General features: G+C 48.8%; 1 protein-coding gene across 2 annotated transcripts in view; it reads left to right on the top strand.

Annotated features, from left to right (window-relative positions):
- Tom1 (target of myb1 membrane trafficking protein) overlaps nucleotides 1–19,694 on the top strand; it is a 37,756-nt gene that overhangs the window by 11,350 nt on the left and 6,712 nt on the right. For both annotated transcript variants that reach the window (XM_085843812.1, XM_021169450.3), the window contains exons 2-11: nucleotides 4,293–4,377; nucleotides 6,490–6,568; nucleotides 7,791–7,940; nucleotides 8,208–8,342; nucleotides 8,435–8,581; nucleotides 10,897–11,013; nucleotides 13,482–13,615; nucleotides 14,939–14,972; nucleotides 15,314–15,407; nucleotides 16,952–17,072. In XM_085843812.1, the coding sequence (XP_085699938.1) occupies nucleotides 4,340–4,377; nucleotides 6,490–6,568; nucleotides 7,791–7,940; nucleotides 8,208–8,342; nucleotides 8,435–8,581; nucleotides 10,897–11,013; nucleotides 13,482–13,615; nucleotides 14,939–14,972; nucleotides 15,314–15,407; nucleotides 16,952–17,072 (1,049 nt within the window). In that variant the 5' untranslated portion in view covers nucleotides 4,293–4,339. The remainder of the gene's footprint in view (nucleotides 1–4,292; nucleotides 4,378–6,489; nucleotides 6,569–7,790; nucleotides 7,941–8,207; nucleotides 8,343–8,434; nucleotides 8,582–10,896; nucleotides 11,014–13,481; nucleotides 13,616–14,938; nucleotides 14,973–15,313; nucleotides 15,408–16,951; nucleotides 17,073–19,694) is intronic.

Genomic DNA, 19,694 nt, shown 5'->3' with positions numbered 1-19,694 from the left:
CAGACCAAGAAACCAACACTGTACCATGTTCCAAGGAGTCTACTAGACAGAGCTGAGAGTTGCATTCTATGCAGAATGCTGGTGCAGGAGTAGGCAGGGAGATCGCAAGGTACCCAGAATGTGATCTGACCTTATTGCTGGGCAAGGAACTGAGTTAAGAGACAAGGGCACTGTCCCAGAAGAATTTCGAATGTTCAGAAGTCCAGAAGGCTGAGTGCGGGCCACCAGGCCGTTTCATTCCAGGTAAAAAGCTGAGCTGTGTAAGGTGCAGATGCATCACAGCACTTGGGTCCTGACTGCCAAACTCCAGGAAGCACAGGACACAGTTCAGGCTTGGACAGATAATGGTGCTGGTCCAGAGTTAGCCCTGTCACAAAAGCCCTAGCAGCTTCTGGCCTATGCAAGCAAGGAGACAGCTGATATGGCAACAGGAAGGCAGTTGGTCATAGCTGTAATGCTATCTGTACTCCATTGAGCACCCACAGAATGATTCCAAGGGACAGGAGAGTAGGGCTCCTCTGGGACCACAGGGGCAAATGTCCTGCCAGGGATTCTGGGTCACCACTGAAGATGAACAGTTTGGAGGCAAGGGCAAGCACCCAGCAACTACCCAAATACATGACTTTTGGCCAAGGCTTATTCCTTCTTGTTGTCTCAAGATGTTCCTCACAGCCTTCACATGACTTCAGACAGTTGACTGTGGAGAAGCTTCTTCTGCTAGGAAGAAGGCAGGCTCAACCTGATCTGACACAGACACATGACCCATGAGTGAACATGTTTGCGTTAGGAGATATGGTCAGCAGGCCAGAGCCACTTTCCAGATCAAGTCACTAAGTTGCCTCTGGGCAGAACACACCTGCATCAAACCCAACACAGAACTAGCTGCTGATTCCAGGACTGCTATCCTTGAGCATTAGAAAGCTTATAATGATAACAGAGACCTCCAGGAGCTAGGAGAAAAGAGCCACTGCCCAGCAGCCTTTGAAAGTCAGCCAGCAGTGAGAGGTAGAGGAGTCAGCTATGCTCTGGGAAGCTGGTAAGGGTTTTTATTCCCTTCTTAAAACAGCAAGTTACACCAGGCAGTGGTGGCACATGCCTTTAATCCCAGCACTTGGCAGGCGGATCTCTGAGTTCGAGGCCAGCCTGGTCTACAGAGTGAGTTCCAGGACAGCCAGGGCTAAACAGAGAAACCCTGTCTCGGAAAAAAAAGAAAAGAAAAGAGAGGAGAAGAGAAGAGAAGAGAAGAGAAGAGAAGAGAAGAGAAGAGAAGAAGAAAAAAAAAACCCTAAAAACAAAATAGCAAGTTACTTTCATGTTTAAAAACAAAACATGACAATCCTGTTCTCAAATTCCACACTTACACGATACATTGCCACATCTCAGGGCAAGTTAGAAGAGTCTGCAATTCTTCACCTGCTCAGATGATCTTCTTACATGTGCTACCACCTCCTCTTTTTCTTCCTTCTCCTGTTTAGGTCACAGTCCTCCTCCTCTCTGCTTGTCACCATATCTCCATCTCTGTTGGCACTCTTGAAAGACTAATTAGACTACTTCTGCACCTGCCCCGTCCCACAGCTGTCCCTCCACAGTCACTGGCCTTTCCACATGACTATAGCCCCTTTTGAAACTTCAGCTCTCTTCCCAGGAGAAGAAGGTGCTCAGTTACCAGGGTTTGCTGATGGTCATCAGCAGCCCCAGTGAGAGGGCTAAGAGACCCTTGGGCGCCTGGGGCTGGGGGAGCAGAGTACACAACCTGGGGAAGATCAGGAGGATGCTATGGAGTGCTCTGACCCCAGTGATAGCAGGGCAGCAAGGCAGGTATGAGAAGTTTGTTGCAAAGCACCAGCACCCCTCACCATAGGATGCTGGTGTTTTGTTTTATTAGGAGTTTTGGTTGGTTGGTTAATTGGTTGGTTGGGTTTTTGGTTTGGTTGGGTTTGGTTGGGTTTGGTTTGGTTTGGTTTGAAATAGGATCTGACCATGTAGGTTTGGATTGCCTTGTTATGGTGACTAGGTTCACCTCTAACCCACAAAGATCAGCCTGCCTCTGTCCCCCAAGTGCTGAGATTAAAGGTGTGCACTGTGGCTGGCCATTTTAAGTTGCTGACCCCTCTGTCAGGGTTTCCTTATTAGAGAGATGGAGGTGGTAGTATACACCCCTTGAGGTGACAAATCTCATGCTTACTATAACTAGCAATTACACTGGTGATTATATGTATATATGTATAGCTTATAAGGTTAAAATATTACAGAAGGGTGTGTTGGCCGGGCAAAGACTAGGGAAAAAGAAAATGGCTATTTTCAGCAGCCTGACAAGTAGGAGGAGTGGATATGGTGAGAGAGAAAAAAGATAATGAACACAGTACAAACTTGTAAGGTGGGATTGTCAGGGAACTGGAACTATTAAACAGAGGTCTGAGCTCAAGGATGACTCAACACTGCCCATCTGGCTGAGGGCAGTGTGAGAAGGAGCAGGTTTTTATGGTTATGCAGCCCCTACCCGCAGACACTCTGCTCTTAGCTATAACTCATAACCAGCTCAAGGGGACTCTTGGCCTCAACATGAGGAGTGGTGACAGAAGCCACACTTGGTAGATATTTGAGGAAAGAACATGCCTTGTCTCCCAGCCCTTCTAAAGGGACACCTTGGCCTCCTCCCCTGGCTATAAGCCAGTGGCATGGCATCTGCCCTTCTGTCTCAGCCTCCTGTCATGTGTTTGGGACATACTAGCACCTGGCTGGCTACAGGAAGCAAGGGTGGACCAGAAGGCATACCAGTTAGAGAGCCAGCTGCCTGACCAGTTCAGCAGGGGCATTGCTGGAAGAAACAGAACCCTACCCAGTCACATGGAGACAACCCTCATCCCCTCCTAGTCCTGCTAAGAGTGTGCTGTGTTGTGAGGCCTGTTCCAGACACCATGGAGCAAGAACTATATCTGTCCACCAGGCATCTCAGTGCCTGGAATGGGCCTGGCTTACAAAGAGCTGTGTAATGGTAAGCCATCAATAGCACCCAGCTATGAAGACTGTCTTCCTTGTGTGACAAGTGACACTAGCATCCAAACTGGCTGACAAGCAGGTGTGTGTGTATGTACATGACATCTTCAGCCAGAGTCTGAAAACTAGAGGAGTCAGCATGGCAGCTGAGGAGAACACCAAGTTCTCACCCTCTGAATATGAAATGCTAACCTGTCACATGCTTACATGTGGTAAAAATACATACGTTTGTCATGCCAACCAGGATATGACAGGAGGTGGAACAAAGTTGAGTGTACATGTAAACAGCAGACATGGCAGTACATGTGTATGGGGGGTTGGTGAAGGGCTCACATTTTCTGAACCTAGATTCATCATTCACATAACACCCATCAATGCCCTTGGAGATGGGGTCTTATTATGTAAGATTGGGTTTGGTGTATAGCACCAGTGTGGCCTTGAACCCCTACCCCTGCCTTCTAAGTACTGGGATTATATGTATGTGCCACCATGCTTACCTCCCCATTACAAGCCTTGAGAACTTTGTAGCTGGTTCCTAGCTCAGAAAACCTACCCTAAGGATCACCCAGCATGAAAGTGGTTCCACAGCGTTATGACTGAACCAGGTGATGACAATCAAAGACGGCCCTTTATGTTTATGACTTGTGTCCATTTAAAGGGAAGGATTGGGCTAGGAAGGTACCTCAATGATAGAGCACTTGCCTGCCATGCATGAGATCCTACCTTCAAGCCCCAGTGCCAGAAAAGGAAAACAGTAATGCCCAGCATTCACTGCACAGCCATTCTGAGAGAGGGCCACTTGAACACTGGCCACCCTGGAGGCTGATCTTTCATTGGCACAGCCATGGAGAGAAACATAACGAAGAAACCGACTACAGTGGGGGTTGTAAGAAGTAAGAGCCTGGAAAGGGACAGAGATGGTTGCCCCCATTGACTACTTCTTTTGTGTTTTGAACCATGTGACTGCTTCCAACCCAAAGGATACTAGGAAGTAAAGAGGAGCATAGCCCACACAGATAAAACTACCCTGTCATTAACAAGCCCTCTGAGGTCAGGCCTGGCTTAGTTCTTAGCCCCATTCATCCACTTAGCCATTCTCCTTATCTATAAAAGGGCAAGGACACTTCTGGCCTCATATGGCTGGCATGATTCAGTGACAAGTGGGACCACATATAAGCCTGGGTGCCCAGAAAGCATCTGCGACCTTCTGCTTTATCTATTCCCTCCTCACTCCACTGTCTGAGTCTGACCATCTGGGACTCCCCATACCTTTGTGACTCACAGTTTCTTCACAGAGAAAGCTACAGATGGCTCCCTGCAGAGCGAGGACTGGGCCCTCAACATGGAGATCTGTGACATCATCAACGAGACGGAGGAAGGGTAAGGAGCCCTTGGGGTGAGGGGTGGGGATGCAGGCTATGACAGCCAACTATAAGAGTACATACCAGCACTGATTCCTGCCTATGTCCCACTAGATGATCCTCCATAGCCCCCAACTGTTGTAGCCCCAAAGTCTAGCCCTGCTATACAATAGTATCCTGACTCTATCTTAGACAGCAACATGGCACTTTAAACATCTTTAGACCCTTATACAATATAGTGCCTTCATCAAGTGGATGAAAAACTTAGAGATGTAAAGTCACTATGAGACGGTTGGTGGTAATGCATGCCTTTAATACTAGTATCCAGGAAGCAGAGGCAGGGGGATCTCTGAGTTCAAGGCCCACCTGATCTACAACAAGAGTTCTTGGCTACACAGAGAAACCCTGTCTCTGAAAAAGACGTAGTGTGTGTGCAGCTGGCCACTAGAGTCAATAGCTGTGACCCACAGTGTCTCTAAACAGCAGGCCAGATGTCACACAGATCTAGAGCTCTACCCTGGGACAAAATGAACTGGAGACTCATGTTGTCTTTCTGTATCCTGAAAGCTGGAGTCTTGGGGCAGCAGGTCTCTTAGAGCAAGAACACACTTTCAGTTCCTTAAGATTAGAAACCAGGAGTTCCCAGAGGGCAGCCCTGAATCAGAGCAGAGCTGTGGTTCAGAGTGTATGCCTGCAGGTGACCAGGTATGGGGCCCTAATGTTTGCTCAGAAAGGTGATTCCAGCCAAAACGCATGGTATGGGAGAAGTCTTGGAGTCCTGTCTTCCTCTGTGGAATGGGACCATGGATAAGTCATTCTACCTCTCTGGGACTTTTTCCTCAAAAGAGCTCAGTTAAATAGTGACAAAATTCTAGCCTAAATCCTTAACTGGGGTAGAAAGTAGGGTGAGGTGGATGTGGGTGGCCATGGCAGGCAGGGAGGGCAGCTGGATGAGGCCTCTGCTCTGGTTAATCAGAACATTCTTCCAGTTAAGTGCAGATTGACCAAGAAGGATAGGAGGCAGGGAGTGCACCCTGAACTTCGGGGAGACTGTGGATATCTTAAGCTAGGAGAGGATGGTAACTCCAGGCCCCAACCAAAGTCCCCCTCAGCTGTGCATTCCTACACATCTGCATCTGGACTCACAGTGAGTATAAGGTGCAAGTGGACAGATAGCAGGACCACTGGCCTCTGCTAGGGCCAGTAAGTCACTGCAGTAGCTTTGGAGACAGTGTCCTGTCTCCATGGTGATCTTGGGAAGCACAGAGTTCATTTGAGCACTTTAAATGTTCCAGACTCTGCCCACAGCATGGAGGATCCAGCCATAGGCAATGACAGGCATGACTCTTGACTTCAGCAATCTCACCTAAATTCCTGTGCCTTTGGCAGAATCATACCATTGCCATATGCTTTGTCTGTGTCTGTGCAGTACATAGTCTACTGCCAGTGCTGTCCCCTTTTCTCCAGGCCACTTCAGTCCCTTTCAAACACTAAAGTAGTCCACAAGCCAGTCAGCTTTTTATAACAATGCCCTTGAGATGATTTGCTTATAAAGAGAAATTTTTTATCTCACTTTTGGTTTGGTTTGGTTTGGTTTGGTTTGGTTTGGTTTGGTTTGGTTTGGTTTGTGGAGCTGAAGCAGAAGGTTTATTTTGTCTCAATCTTAATGGTGCACATCATGAGGAATGTGTGATGAGCCTACTCACTACATGGCCAGGGAACAAAAAAGTGACAGGGACAGAGTTCCATAGTGCCCTTCAAAGTCACATCTCTGACAAAAAAGAGCATCCAGCAGGGTCCAGCTCTTCTCCTAACCCCACCCCAATCCAGGGCCTTGCACATGCCAGACATGCAGTGCCATTGAACTGTAGCCTCAACCTAAGCCCACCTCAACGTGTCTCAACAGTGCCACTGTGCTGCTGAAAATTCAGGGTCTAAACAGTATAACAGTACTGCCACCAAGAACTGAAGCCAGCTGCCGCTAGAACTGGCCAGGGAAAGACAGGGAGCCATCTGAGGTGCTCTGAGTACAGGCTGTGTTCACTTTCCTGATCTTGGACCCCTGGGCCTTCTGTGCTGGGGAAGAAATTTCTATACCTAAGCCCATCCTTCCTTTTGTCCTTTTTGCCAGCCCCAAAGATGCCTTCCGAGCAGTGAAGAAGCGAATTATGGGGAATAAGAATTTCCATGAGGTCATGCTGGCCCTTACGGTGAATATCCTGCTGCCTCTCTCATCTGTCCATCTCTCCATGATCTCTTCCATGGCTGGACCGTGGTCTGCTGAAAGCTGCTTCTCCTTAGTTAGGTCCAGCAGGATTCCCATCCATGCTTGGGTTTCTCACCTGAAGACTCAGAAGAAAGTGACCATGGGCAAATTGTTTTCCCGTTCACACTGTTGGTGAAGGTGGATGACAAAGCAAGGGAACTAGAAAGGAAATTTCCAGCCTTAACATGGGGAGTAGATACACTGGGGCTACTTTCCTCTAAAACTGCACCCTAAAAAATGAACATAAAACAAATGCCTGTGTCTAAGAACAGTGTTGACCTCAGTACTAAGAAAGGCCAGCATGGGCCAAGCATCAGACTTCCTGTCTTCAGAACAACGTGGCTGGAAAATAGGCAGGAGAACACCCTATCCCAGCCTCTACACGGTAGTGCCTAGATCCAGATGGTTCTGCTACCCTGCAAAGCACAAGCAGCTTCTGCTAGGCCTTGGGAAGAGGAGGTCAGTGCTTGGTCCCTGGGTCATGATGTTACCAACCTAAGTTGTATCTGCTTCCTCCTGAATCTCTAAGCTTCCATACCAGTGTTTCGCAATTTATGGGTCACAACCCCTTTGGGGGTCAAAAGACTCTTTTACCGGGGTCACATATCAGATACCCTGCAAATCACATGTTTACATTAAGCTTCATTAAGAGAACAGTAGCGCCGGGTGTGGTGGCGCACGCCTTTAATCCCAGCACTCGGGAGGCAGAGGCAGGCGGATTTCTGAGTTCGAGGCCAGCCTGGTCTACAAAGTGAGATCCAGGACAGCCAGGGTTATACAGAGAAACCCTGTCTCAAAAAACAAAACAACAAAACAAAAAGATAACAGTAGCAAAATTACAGTTATGAAGTAGCAAGAAAAATAATTTTATGGTTGAGGGGTCACCACCACATGAGGAACTATGTCAAAAGGTCAAAGCATTAAGAAGATAGAGAACCACTGATCTAGACAATGTGAACTAGAAACCAGGGTTAGGTTATAGGCACTGGCCTAGTAGGAAGGGAGTCTTGTCTGTCCTGTCATGTCCCAGTCCCCTAGGAGGCAAGCCTCCAAATCCATCACCGTTTCCATTCTTATGTCCTAGGGGCTCCCTTCTGGAAGCCTCCTGTCTTCTGCTGGGCTTCCCTTCCCTGATGGGGCATTCTCTTGGGCACCTTGACCTACAGGTCTTGGAAACATGTGTTAAGAACTGTGGGCACCGCTTCCATGTACTGGTGGCCAACCAGGACTTTGTAGAGAATGTGCTGGTGAGGACCATCCTGCCGAAGAACAATCCACCCACCATTGTGCATGACAAGGTGTTGAACCTCATCCAGGTGTGCTCTTTGGCAGGGTAGGGTGTATTGGTGGCCTCCAGGGGTGGGGGAATGCTGGGGCTATTCTTCCACTGTGCTAGTGAGCTGCTTACATGTGCAGCAGGACTTATCACTGCGTGCTGAGCCTGGTGTACAGCGTTAGAGAACCAGGCAACAGGAGGAAGAGGAGGGAAGCACTCTGTCCTCTGTCTAGGTGCCAGGTCGGGCAGGCTCACAGAAAAGAAGGTGAGCAGTGGTTACAGGCAATGTCCCCTTGTCCCCTCTCAGTCCTGGGCTGACGCGTTCCGCAGCTCGCCTGATTTGACAGGTGTTGTTGCTGTCTACGAGGACCTGCGAAGAAAGGGCCTAGAATTTCCCATGACTGACCTGGACATGCTGTCGCCCATCCACACACCCCAGAGAGTAAGGAGAATTTTGGGTGAGATGAGAATTATCCTGAGGGGGCTACAGTGCCTTTCGAGGAAGCCTCACTCACCCTGTCTTTTGCCCCTTAGACTGTATTCAACTCAGAGACACCAACCAGACAGAACTCTGTGGGTTCTAACACCAATCAGCGTGGAGACCTGAGCCAGCATGCCACCCCTCTCCCCACTCCAGCTGTTCTCCCAGGTGATTCACCCATCACGCCGACTCCTGAGCAGGTAAACAGACAAGCCTGTGGCAGAACCAGAAGATCCAGGGAGGTGTCAGAGATGGCCCCTAGCATTGTGGAAACTCCTTTGTCTTCTCAGCAGCCCATAGATATGTACTGTTCATCCTATGTTCTGGATAAGGCTCAGACAGGCAAATCCACCAACTCAGAATCACACAGCTCATCAGAATCTGCTGAGATTCAAGTTCCAGTCTCTCTGACTTCTAGAATGCAGTTCAATACTACTGTCATTTTCCAAAGTCTTCCCTCCATGGAGCCCTTTGTGGAGCACCGTGGAGAGGAAATGGCCAACAGGCAGGTGTTCCCTTCCACTTGGGCCTCTCCACTTTATCTATGTGCTAGTAGGCTCACATAGAGTTTCATCTAAATTGAGATTCAAATTGAAGACAACCATAAAAGATCTGTATGCTTGCTGGGGTTGGTGGCATGCCTTTAATCCCAGCACTTGGGAGATAGAGGTAAGTGGATGTGTGTGAGTTCAGAGCCTCTGATCTACATGGAGACTTTCAGGCTAGCTAGGATGCATAGTGAAACTCTTGTCATAGAAAGGAGGTGGGTGAGGAAGAGAGATCTGCATCTTCACAAAATGAGAAATTTTATTTGTACTCCACTGAGGCCTCCCACAATTCCTCATGAGGAAGCTTAGAAGCTTAGCATGAGATTCTGGGGAAGTTTCTCTAGCCTATGGCTAGCTCTAGAGTATTACCTACTTCAGACCAGGTGGCTGTAACCTAGATTATTGGTCATTTGAGATGTGGTACTGAGCTGGGCTTGAGGCCTTCTCAGACCTTAGACCATCACCAGTGAAGTAGAAAGACTTAGCTGGAGGTAAAGATTCACAAACATGATACAAATGAGAGACACTTAACTCCCAAGAACCGTTCCCTGACCACTGGTGTATAGTGCATGGTCTCAGCCCAACAAAGAGAAGCTTCGTGCTGTCTTATACCACGTTACGAAACTGTACCACCACAAACATGACGAGAGCAGGCTGGCTCTCTGAGCACATAAAGTCTACAAAATTGTAAAATTACTCTGAAATCCAAAACAAGTCTCTACCTTGTTTCTGATTTTAACTAGTTTTTCTAAAGTCTGTATATTAAGACTAATTAGTGCTAGCAGGTTCTTACTGAGTAAAACTGAGTGTTCTTGTTTGATTTCATAGCCCCTTTGGCCTCTTGGGCATGTTAGGATGCTGTGGTGTGGTGATGTAATTCCTAGGCTCCTCTGTGGTTAGATCCCTTTGGGTTTGGATGGCAAGCTGGTGATGAGCAGCTTGTTCACTCACACCAGGAGTTATTAAACAAGCCGTTGTGCCTGGCACTGTGGGGTGTGCTGTGGGTCAGCTTCAGTGGGCATGGTGCTTGTCTCTGCGTGCCTGTTTCTTCATCCTTGAGCTCCATAAAGCTAGCCTACCTGTGATGGCGCATGTTCAGTGCTTGGCGCTTATTAACTAGTCAGGAAGTGGGAGCTGCTATCACAGTCATGAATTTAAATTCTGAAGTTTATTGTCACTGAATCACACAATTTAGAATATACCAGTATTTCCCCAAATGTAGTCTCCTAGCCACTAGATTCATGAGCCATCCCATTATAAGAGGATTCTTCAGCCAGGTACATCTGGGGGCGGGGAATGGGGGGGACGGTGCTTCATCTGCTTCTCAGTATTCAAAGTAAACACAGTGTCCATAGCATATAAAGTCCCTCCGAGTTCATAAAAAACACTGCAGAGTGACCCTCACACCTCATCTGTTTGAGGACACTGACCACCATCATTGCGAACCTTGGCTCCCTTCGATCACTGGTACTAATACTGGGTCTGAGTTTCATGTTCACATGAGTATCAGGCCTTGCGCTTACTTTTGGATAAACCTGGGCTCTAAAGAATCAAGGTAAAGACACAGACAAAACCTACTCTGTCCTCCCAGGCATAAGGGGACTCTGCAACCTGCCTTCCTAATCCTTAGGAGAACTGCCATCCCTAGGGCCTCATTAATTGCCATCTTGGCCCCCAGAGATGCTGGCACTCTTCCATCCACCCTCACTGGCTATTCCCCTCCGATTGTCACACAACTTTCAGCTTGCCTCTGTTCCTGGCTCCTGGTTGGGAGATGGCAGCGGTTGGTAGCACCTCTGTGCGGGGCTGTGAAGTGGGAGGAAGCTTCTGCAGGCTCTTGATCCGCAGGAGTCAGGAGGGAAGCTGTGTGGAGAAAGCGTTGGCTGGGTAGTGCCTGGGCCACACGACTGGAGGAGGCATGGGCTCTAGACTCTGGCTTTTCTCCCCCTTACAATGGTGCATTTCAGATTGGGAAGCTGCGCAGTGAGCTGGAGATGGTGAGCGGAAACGTGCGAGTGATGTCAGAGATGCTGACAGAGCTGGTGCCCACCCAGGTAGAGCCTGCAGACCTGGAGCTACTACAGGTGAGCAAACAGCCTGCCTCCAGGTTCAGCCCCCACCGAAGTGACCCTGTGTGCAGCCACACCTATTTCTTCCCTGTCTACAGTGCAGTCCTTTGTTTTTGCTGGGAGCTCTCAGGCAATAGAAAACATTACAACCAGGAACCTGGGATTTGCATCAGACAGGAATTCACATCTTAATTCTGCTGCTTTATGACTTAAACAAAACAACCTCTCGTTTTCTCCATCTGTGTGGCTGCTTTGATACAAGCAGGACATGAGAGTTCAATGAGATAGTACATGTGAAACATCTACTCCTCCACCCAGTACTGGTGAGCACAGACAGCACTGGGAAAAGCCAGAAGGGCTGATTCCCACCCATCACAGTGTTGGTGGTGGCAAACAGGAGGGAAAAAGCAATGTGGGCTTTGAGAGGAGTGACCATCCATCCAGTCTTGGGGAGCTGAGGCCAGTGGGAAATGCTGGATTTTGCTCCTGGGTGTCATATGATAGTCACCTGATCCTGTCTTCATATGGAGTGAGGCACAGGACTGAGGGGGGTTTAGTCAGTCTTCCTGTAGGGGACACTGAGGAAGGCAGTGAGAAAGTCAGCAACTGACAAAGCCAGAGTCTCCAGAATGTGTAGAAGGACAGAATGCTCTGTGTGCAGAATGCTCTGTGTGCTGTCTGTATCGCCCTCCCACCAACCCTCAGAGAGCAGTTTTGAAGCCAGGTCTTTATGCCCCTGTGACTGCTCAGAGATCCTTATATTTGGGGGTGGGGGCATAAAGTAGGAGTGTCTTAGCTGAGTGGACTCTTTGAGTGTGAGAACTAAGTGAAGAAAGGAGGTTGACTAAGAGTTGTTATAGTGTTATATGTCCCAAGCCAAGTCCATGCAGATATGAGTAGTCTGGGATACTCAGAAGGCTGGAGCCAGCTGTCAAGGTGACAGAGTCAGTGCCCACATAATGAGTACTCTTTGTATCAAGCTCAATGTAGGTGCTTGATATACATTCATTCATAGCCTAAACAAACCCATTCTCCAGATCAGGAAATTAAGACAAAGAGACTGTAACATGCCTATGGTTACTGTGGCTGGTAGGTAGCAAATCCAGGATTTGTGACTTGGAGCAACGACTTCGTCTAGGCTCTTCTTGTGTCCAGAGGGACCGATGAGGAAGCAGAAACTAATGTCAGTTATACTTCATCATAGGAGGAAGAGAAGGGGAGGCCAGGGATGTTGAAAGACTCCCTGTGCAGATGAAGAAACCCCAGGAGGCCTGGGTGGCGTGGGTGGGGAACAAGGTCCATGAAAAGACAGAGCTTGGTGCAGTGCCTCATCTTTGATGCTACAAGAGAAAGTGTGCTGGCATATCCATGCGAGGTGCTGGGGAAAAGGTGACCAGTCTCCCTACAGTTGCCTGTAGACCAAAGGAGGTTTATTTTACTTACTTATTTTTTAGTAAAGGTCTCATGATGCAGCCAAGCCTGGTCCTGCACATTCTCCATCCCCCTGTCTCAGTCCCTGACTACACGGGTTACAGATTCATCACACCCAACCTCTTAATCTTTCTCTTTTTTCCAAAACGAGTTTAACTGTGATTAAAACCCAGTCAGTAACACGGTGCCTAAATACATATAGGATCTAGAAACAGGAAACAAAAAGATATTAGCAGGAAACGTTCAGTTGATATCAGTGTTGATGCCTTGGTTCTGACAAATGTCAAACTGGGTGAAGGCACATGAGAGCCTCTGTGCCATATTGCAGCTCTTCAATAAATCTGAAAGATTGTTCCAAAATAAGTTTTACTAAAAGAGAAAAAAGCCAATCCGTGAGAAAAGTGAAGCAAAAACTTGTGTGAGGTAACAGAAGTTAAACGTGTTCACACCCGACCCCATCCTCAGGTCCGTCATCCTCCTCACCCTCCTCACTCTCCTGTTTTCCCCTTAGGTGTGCATCTGTGACTGTGGTGTGTGTGAGTGAGACATGGCAATACTACAGCTTGCATATAGAAATAAGAGATCAACCTTAGGGAGCCAGCTCTCTCCTTCAACTCTGTTTGAGGCAGTGTCTCTCCTGTTTGTGCTACTTACCACATGGGCCAGACTAGCTGGTCCAGGAGGCTGAGGTTTTTCTAAGTAAGCAAACATGGTGGCTAAAACTTGACTCTGCAGTCTGCACACAGTCCTGTTAAAGCAGTACAGTCATTATCATGACTCAGTCCAGTACTTTACATGTTAATGTAAAGCCTAACACTTCCAGCTACTCCAGAAGCTGTGGGTCACCTGAGGCCAAGCCTAGGCAACAGTGAGAGCCCATCTCACAACTCAAGACTGTAACCACACTGCAGCACCTGAGCAGTGATCTTGAGAACAGGCTTGTGGAACCCCAAAAGCTGTTCTGTGGTGCCATGAAGACCCCTCTTCCAGGACTGTTCATGAGAAGCAGCCTTGTCCTGCATGTGGCCTCAATGTCTCACTCCTCCCTGTAGGAACTCAACCGCACTTGCCGTGCCATGCAGCAGAGGATCCTGGAGCTCATCCCACGAATCTCCAATGAGCAGCTGACAGAGGAACTGCTCATGATCAATGACAACCTCAACAACGTGTTTCTGCGCCATGAACGGTAGTCCTACCACACCTTCACCTGGGCCATGGCCTTGGCTGCTCAGTCATTTTCCCTGTGCCCTTTTCAGACCTCAGCAAGCTACCAGAGCCCCCAGCTCTCTCCCCGTCACTGAGCTGCTTGGGTAGTGGGTAGTCATAAAAGCAGGAAGCAAAGTGCTCTGTTCTAGAAATGGTTATTATCTAGCCACCTCCCACTCCTTGTGTCTATTTTGTGTTCCCCACTTGCTGTGTGGTTTGCAATCAGTTGAGAGGGGCTGGGCCCCTGAGGGCAACAGTTGACCAGTTTTTCCTGTTCACTAGCCCAAGAGGATGCAGATCCTCCTCCTTGCCATCTTTGTTTGTTTGTTTGTTTGTTTGTTTGTTTGTTTTGTTTTTGAGACAGGGTTTTTCTGTGTAGCCCTGACTATCCTGGAACTCACTGTGTAGACCAGGCTGGCCTCGAACTCAGAAATCTGCCTGCGTCTGCCTCCCAAGTGCTGGGATTAAAGGTGTACACTACCACCGCCCCGCTCCTCCTTGCCATCTTGAGGTGCACTGTGTGGTAGTCCCCCAGTTCTCTAGCATCAGGCCCCTAGTTTACCAGTTTGTTCCGGTGGCAGCCAACTGCTACTCAGTGCCTCAACTCAGTCATCACCTCAGCTAGCAGGCAGGTGCCCAGAGACATTAGAACAGAAAATGAATTCAAAAGTGATGTCCTTTATACCAGGCCAGAACACCAACAGGCTGGTCACTAAGGTCTTCTCCACCTACCTCCCTAGCCCCTGGCCCCTAAGTAGTCAGGGTTAGAGACAAGTGGCCATCTTTGAGAGCCAACCATACATTCTCAAATGTAGAGTAGGTAACTAGACAGTTGACAAAGCAGTGCTCAACTCTGCTTGCTGAGTGTCCCTTTGTCCCTTTTTTTTTTTTTTTTTTTTTTTTTTTTTGGTTTTTTGAGACAGGGTTTCTCTGTATAGCCCGGGTTGTCCTGGAACTCGCTTTGTAGACCAGGCTGGCCTCGAACTCAGAAATCCACCTGCCTCTGCCTCCCGAGTGCTGGGATTAAAGGCGTGTGCCACCACGTCCGGCGAGTGTCCCTTTCTTTTGTGTTCCTGTGACCTTGTTTCTTGCTGACCATTGCAAAGTGTTCCTATGAGTGATCATATGCCCCCCAGCCCTGTGCAAGCCAAACAGGGGCTCTGCTAGTGGTAGCATGAGAACCGCAAGCATGCACTGCATCTGTGAGGGTAGACCAGTTATCTCCTCATCCTGGTAACGATCTGGGGTCCTCTGGGAACTGTGTCCATCTGTTCTTTTGACTGGGCTATTTTCTGTCTTGTAGGTTCGAACGCTTCCGAACAGGCCAGACTGCTAAGGTAAGAGGCAACCCTTCTGGGACTGTGTCATGCTTTATTGATAGAGGTGAGAGGGAAGCTCTCACCCGCTCCCGGATGCCTTCCTGTAAAGGATGCTGGTGCTTCTTTCTAGGCTCATAGGGAAGTCTCTGACTTCTTACACCACTATCCCTTTAAGGGAAATAAGGCTCTGCCACCACCAGTTTGTACCTCAGGGCCTTCCCAGCCTCCCAGGGGTATAGCTGAGCTGGAGCCCAGGTGGAGGAGGAGAAAGTCACCAGCTCCCATTCAGACATGTTGGGGCCTGGAGGCAGATCCTCTGCATCCTGAAAGGTTCATCCAGGCATCTCCCCTCACCTCAGGCCGCCAGTGAAGCTGAGCTAGCTACTGACCTGATTGACATGGGTCCTGACCCCGCAGCCACAAACAACCTCTCATCTCAACTGGCAGGAATGAGTAAGTATGATGGGGACTCCAGCCAAGGGTATGTTACAATGTGTGGGTAGCTTCAAAGTTCCTGTGCTCGCCATCAGCAGAACATTGGTCCACAGCTTACTTTGCTGGGATCCCAAGCCAAATCTTGCTACAGGATTGGGCAAAACTTGTGAGAATGCCCTGGGAGTACCAATGTCCCATATAAATCCCACTGCACTCTGACCATCCCTCTGCCCTGACTCCCCAACCCCTCCATCCACCCCACCTGAACAACCTGGGGACCATCAGCCAGTCTACTGCTCAGCCTCAGTAATCAGTTCCTACTTGAAGAAGGAAAGAAGGATTGGGCCCCTCTTCAAGGTTGGAAGAATGGAGCAAGAAACTGCCAGAAAGCAGCTTCTATCAGGGTGAGGCCAGAAGGCGCTCCATTCTGGTGACACTGCAGGGTAGAACACAGGACTTTGGCCATGCTAGACAATATTTTTGCCTCTGAGTTAAACTCCAGCTTGGTTTCCTTTGGTGCTTTGTTCTGAAAAAAAAAAAAATAGATAATTTAGGTTTTATTTGATTTTGCTGGCTTTTGATCCAGGTTGTTGCTAAGTGCTCAGTAGCCTGTCTAGGTAGGCCTCAAACTTTCTCCATCCTCCTGCCTCAGCCTCCCAAAACCTGAGATTACAGGTGGGTATACCTGGCTGTACTCTTGATAAATATTAGCAGTCATTATCTTCTTTGTTGTTCCTGGGCTGCTACTGCTGCTACTGCTGCTGCTGCTGTTGTTGTTGTTGTTGTTTATTTTGGGTGTTTGTTTTGTGCTGGGGATTAAGCCTCAAGCATGCTAAGCAAGTGCTTTACCACTGAACTATATTCCAACCCTTTAATTTTGAGATAGGGCCTCACAAATTTCCCCAAACTGTCCTTGAATGTGCTTAGTAACCTAGGCTACCCTCAGTCTCCCCTGGAGCTGGGATTACAGGATGGCATCACAAGGTCTGCTTATGATTGGGTTTAATATTATTGACTGCCTGCTCCACGCCAAACCCCAGAAATGCATTCTGCTCCCACATTTGTGAGCAGTCGGATCTGAGCACTGTTCTGCTGCTCAGCCTCTTCCATTAGCTCAGTGGTTCTCAACCACTTTAATGCTTTAACAAGGTTCCTCATGCTGTGGTGACCCCCAACCATAAAGTTATTTTCATTGATAATTCATAACTGTAATTATGCTACTGTTATGAATTGTAATGTAAATGTCTGATATGCAACCATGTGAAAGGGTCATTCGACCCACGGGTTGAGAACCACTGCTCAAGCAGGTGTTACAGGCAGGGATTTCCTGTTTTCTCATCCTCACCACAGCGGGAGGAGGATGCTGTGGTACCACCTTAGACGTGAGCACACTCAGCAGAAATGAAGGGCTTCCTACTGTTCTCAGGCAGTAGTCGGCTTCCCATCCAAGTCCCACCACCTAACCCCTAATGCTCTTCAAGCAAGCAGCCCTAGTCCCAGATGGAACATGGGAACAGCAAATGGAACAGCAGGCCTCTTGCCTGGCCTTTCTGTCTCTGCAGACCTTGGCTCCAGAAGTGTGAGAGCTGGCCTGCAGTCTCTGGAGACCTCAGGTCACCTGGAAGATGACTTTGACATGTTTGCTCTGACTCGGGGCAGCTCACTGGCTGACCAACGGAAAGGGTGAGTTACCTGTTCCATCCTGCTCTCCTGCGGGGGAGGGCTCTCTGTTGACAAGAGCATCTCTTGAGATCCCTGAATCTGGAATGGAAATGGGCAGGACAGGAGAAAAGACACACAGTCCCTAAGTTCAGTCCAGCATGGCCTGGATAACACTGTAGTTCAGGGACAGGAAGGGATACCAACATCTGACCAGAACCAGAAGCAAACCTCTGAGGGGCTGGAAGGTTGGGAGCCTCTGACCACTTCTACGTAACATTTTGTCTGGCTGGCCCACCATCTTACATAATGTGCAGCCAGTACCAAGCCCCCAGGGGCAAGGAAGGCTCCTAAGAAAGCCTTAGTGACTTCTAGGTTTTGACTATTGTCTCATAACCATCCTTCATCCCTAGAGGAGACTCTGGCTGCACTGGGGTATGCCCTTCCCTGTGAGCTGTCCATTTTCAGAGAGCTGTTGTCATCAATCAGACCCTGTAATGGAGCAGGTTTCCAAAGGCACTCCCTGCTCTGGCAGATCTTATACTAGCTCCACATGTGCTCGTCAAGGAAATAGCTTAGCTGATATTTTTCATCCCTTTGCTTATAACCCTGTTGGCTCAGCTATGGGAAGCTATGGTTCTTACAGCCAAGGAAAGTTCTAGATTAAAAAAGCCTTCTAGCTGTTCCCACTTAGTGTCTTAGTGCCTATCCTTTCTTTGACAACTTGGTTATTGGACAGTAGAAACTGGCCAGAGAGGATTTAGGCCAGACTGGGGTTTAGGAAACATTTCAGGTTCTAGGAACAGGAAATTTGAAGGCTTGGAGGCAAGGCAGATGAGCTGAGCTCTAGCCCTTCACAGGCACATGTCTGTGTAAGGGAGCAGATGCTGAGAAGATCACACAACAGTTCTTCCCTTTGACTGGAGTAGCTTCCCTGAGTCCCCTTAGGCCTTTGGTTTTCCTCACACTACAGATTCAGGTACAATCTGACACAGTCTGCAGCCAGCCAGTTCCACACTAAGCTGTACACCAGGTTTGTCTTTTCCCTCAGCAGTCTGTACTCCCCAGCCCAGAGGCCTCCGGCCTAGCAGCTTACGATAGCCATGGTATTAAGGATGCTGCTGAGGCTGCTGTGCAGATGAAAGCTAATGAGTCTAGTGGGACCCACACTCAGGAGGATGGAGTGTCCACATAGGCACCAGTGTACAAAACAACTAGGCACACTGGAGAGTCCCGAGTGTTTAACAGGTCTGACAGCATGGCTGGGGTACACTGCTTCACCAACATACCTCCACAGGGAAGGCACACATGCAGCCTCCCCTTCAGGCACATACATGTAGTGATTCTTTTTTTTGTTTGTTTGGTTTTTTTTTGTTTTTTGTTTTTTGAGACAGGGTTTCTCTGTGTAGCCCTGGCTGTCCTGAAACTCACTCTGTAGAGTATGCTGGCCTCGAACTTATAAATCCACCTGCCTCTGCCTCCCAAGTGCTGGGATTAAAGGCGTGTGCCACCACTGCCCAGCACATGTAGTAGTTACTATGTGGAGGAGTAGGTAGCTCTTCAGAAGGCTCAAGGCCAGACTGGGGTTTAGGAAGCCTTTCAGGTTCTAGGAACAGGAAATTTGAAGGCTTGGAGGCAAGGCAGATGAGCTGAGCTCTAGCCCTTCACAGGCACATGTCTGTAAGGGAGCAGATGCTGAGAAGATCACACAACAGTTCTTCCCTTTGACTGGAGTAGCTTCCCTGAGCCCCCTTAGGCCTTTGGTCTTCCTGTACCATTCCCACCCTACAGAACGCACCCACAGAGATCCCACTCCTGTGGGCCCTAGCTCTGAGGTCCTTGTTCCTTTGTTCCTGTGCCTGCCTAACCCACCTTCATGCTGTAATAGACCCTCTCATTCTGGTCACCTGGCGGACTTTTTTTGCCCAGATTGTTTCTTTGCCCTCCCAACCTCCCCATTCCATGCCAGCCTCCAGCTGGCTCTGCCAGGCCTCACAAGAAAGCCAGCTTTTTGTTAACACCCCTGTTTTCATTTCAGCTCCTACCAAATCCAGTACCACAGCCTCTCCAACCAGGCCTTTGTACTTGGAGTACAAAGGAAGACAGTAGAGGCCTGGGCATCCTGGTCAGGATGCTCCTCCTTTCCATCCTCTCTACTATCCTTAGGAGCCAGTTATCCTTCCTCAATGATGTCTACAGAGCAACCTCTTCAGAAGCACTGAGACAAGTACTGTCCCAAGTGCCCTGAGATCCAGCCCTACTCAGCAACCAATAGGGACAACCTGGGTAGAGACTCCCTTCTTCCTGCCCAGTCATGGGATGGTCAAACCCTAGCCCAGGGTCTGTAGCCCATAAAGGTCAAGTTAGGCTTTCCAGGGGAAAATACTGGGCTTTTCAAATAGTTAAGTTTCCACTGTAAGACTGAGGACAGGGACATGGTGGTCAGGAGTAATTAGGAAAATGGACCCAGGCATGGGTGTCTTCTTGCTGGTTGTCCTGGCTCAGACTTAGTTAGAGATGCTGAGCCCCATAGTGCTGATATCAACAGCCTGCTCTTCATGTGATCAGGAGCTGTGTGGCCAAGAGAAACAAACCAGCCAGTCCTGTTTGTGACAGCTGGGCCTCCCAGGAAGGGAGTGACAGCAT

The sequence above is a fragment of the Mus caroli genome, unplaced genomic scaffold (genome assembly GCF_978045245.1).
Source record: "Mus caroli unplaced genomic scaffold, Mus_caroli_1 scaffold_10, whole genome shotgun sequence".
Classification (NCBI taxonomy): Eukaryota; Metazoa; Chordata; class Mammalia; order Rodentia; family Muridae; genus Mus; species Mus caroli.
This window is presented reverse-complemented; position numbering and strand designations above follow the sequence as displayed.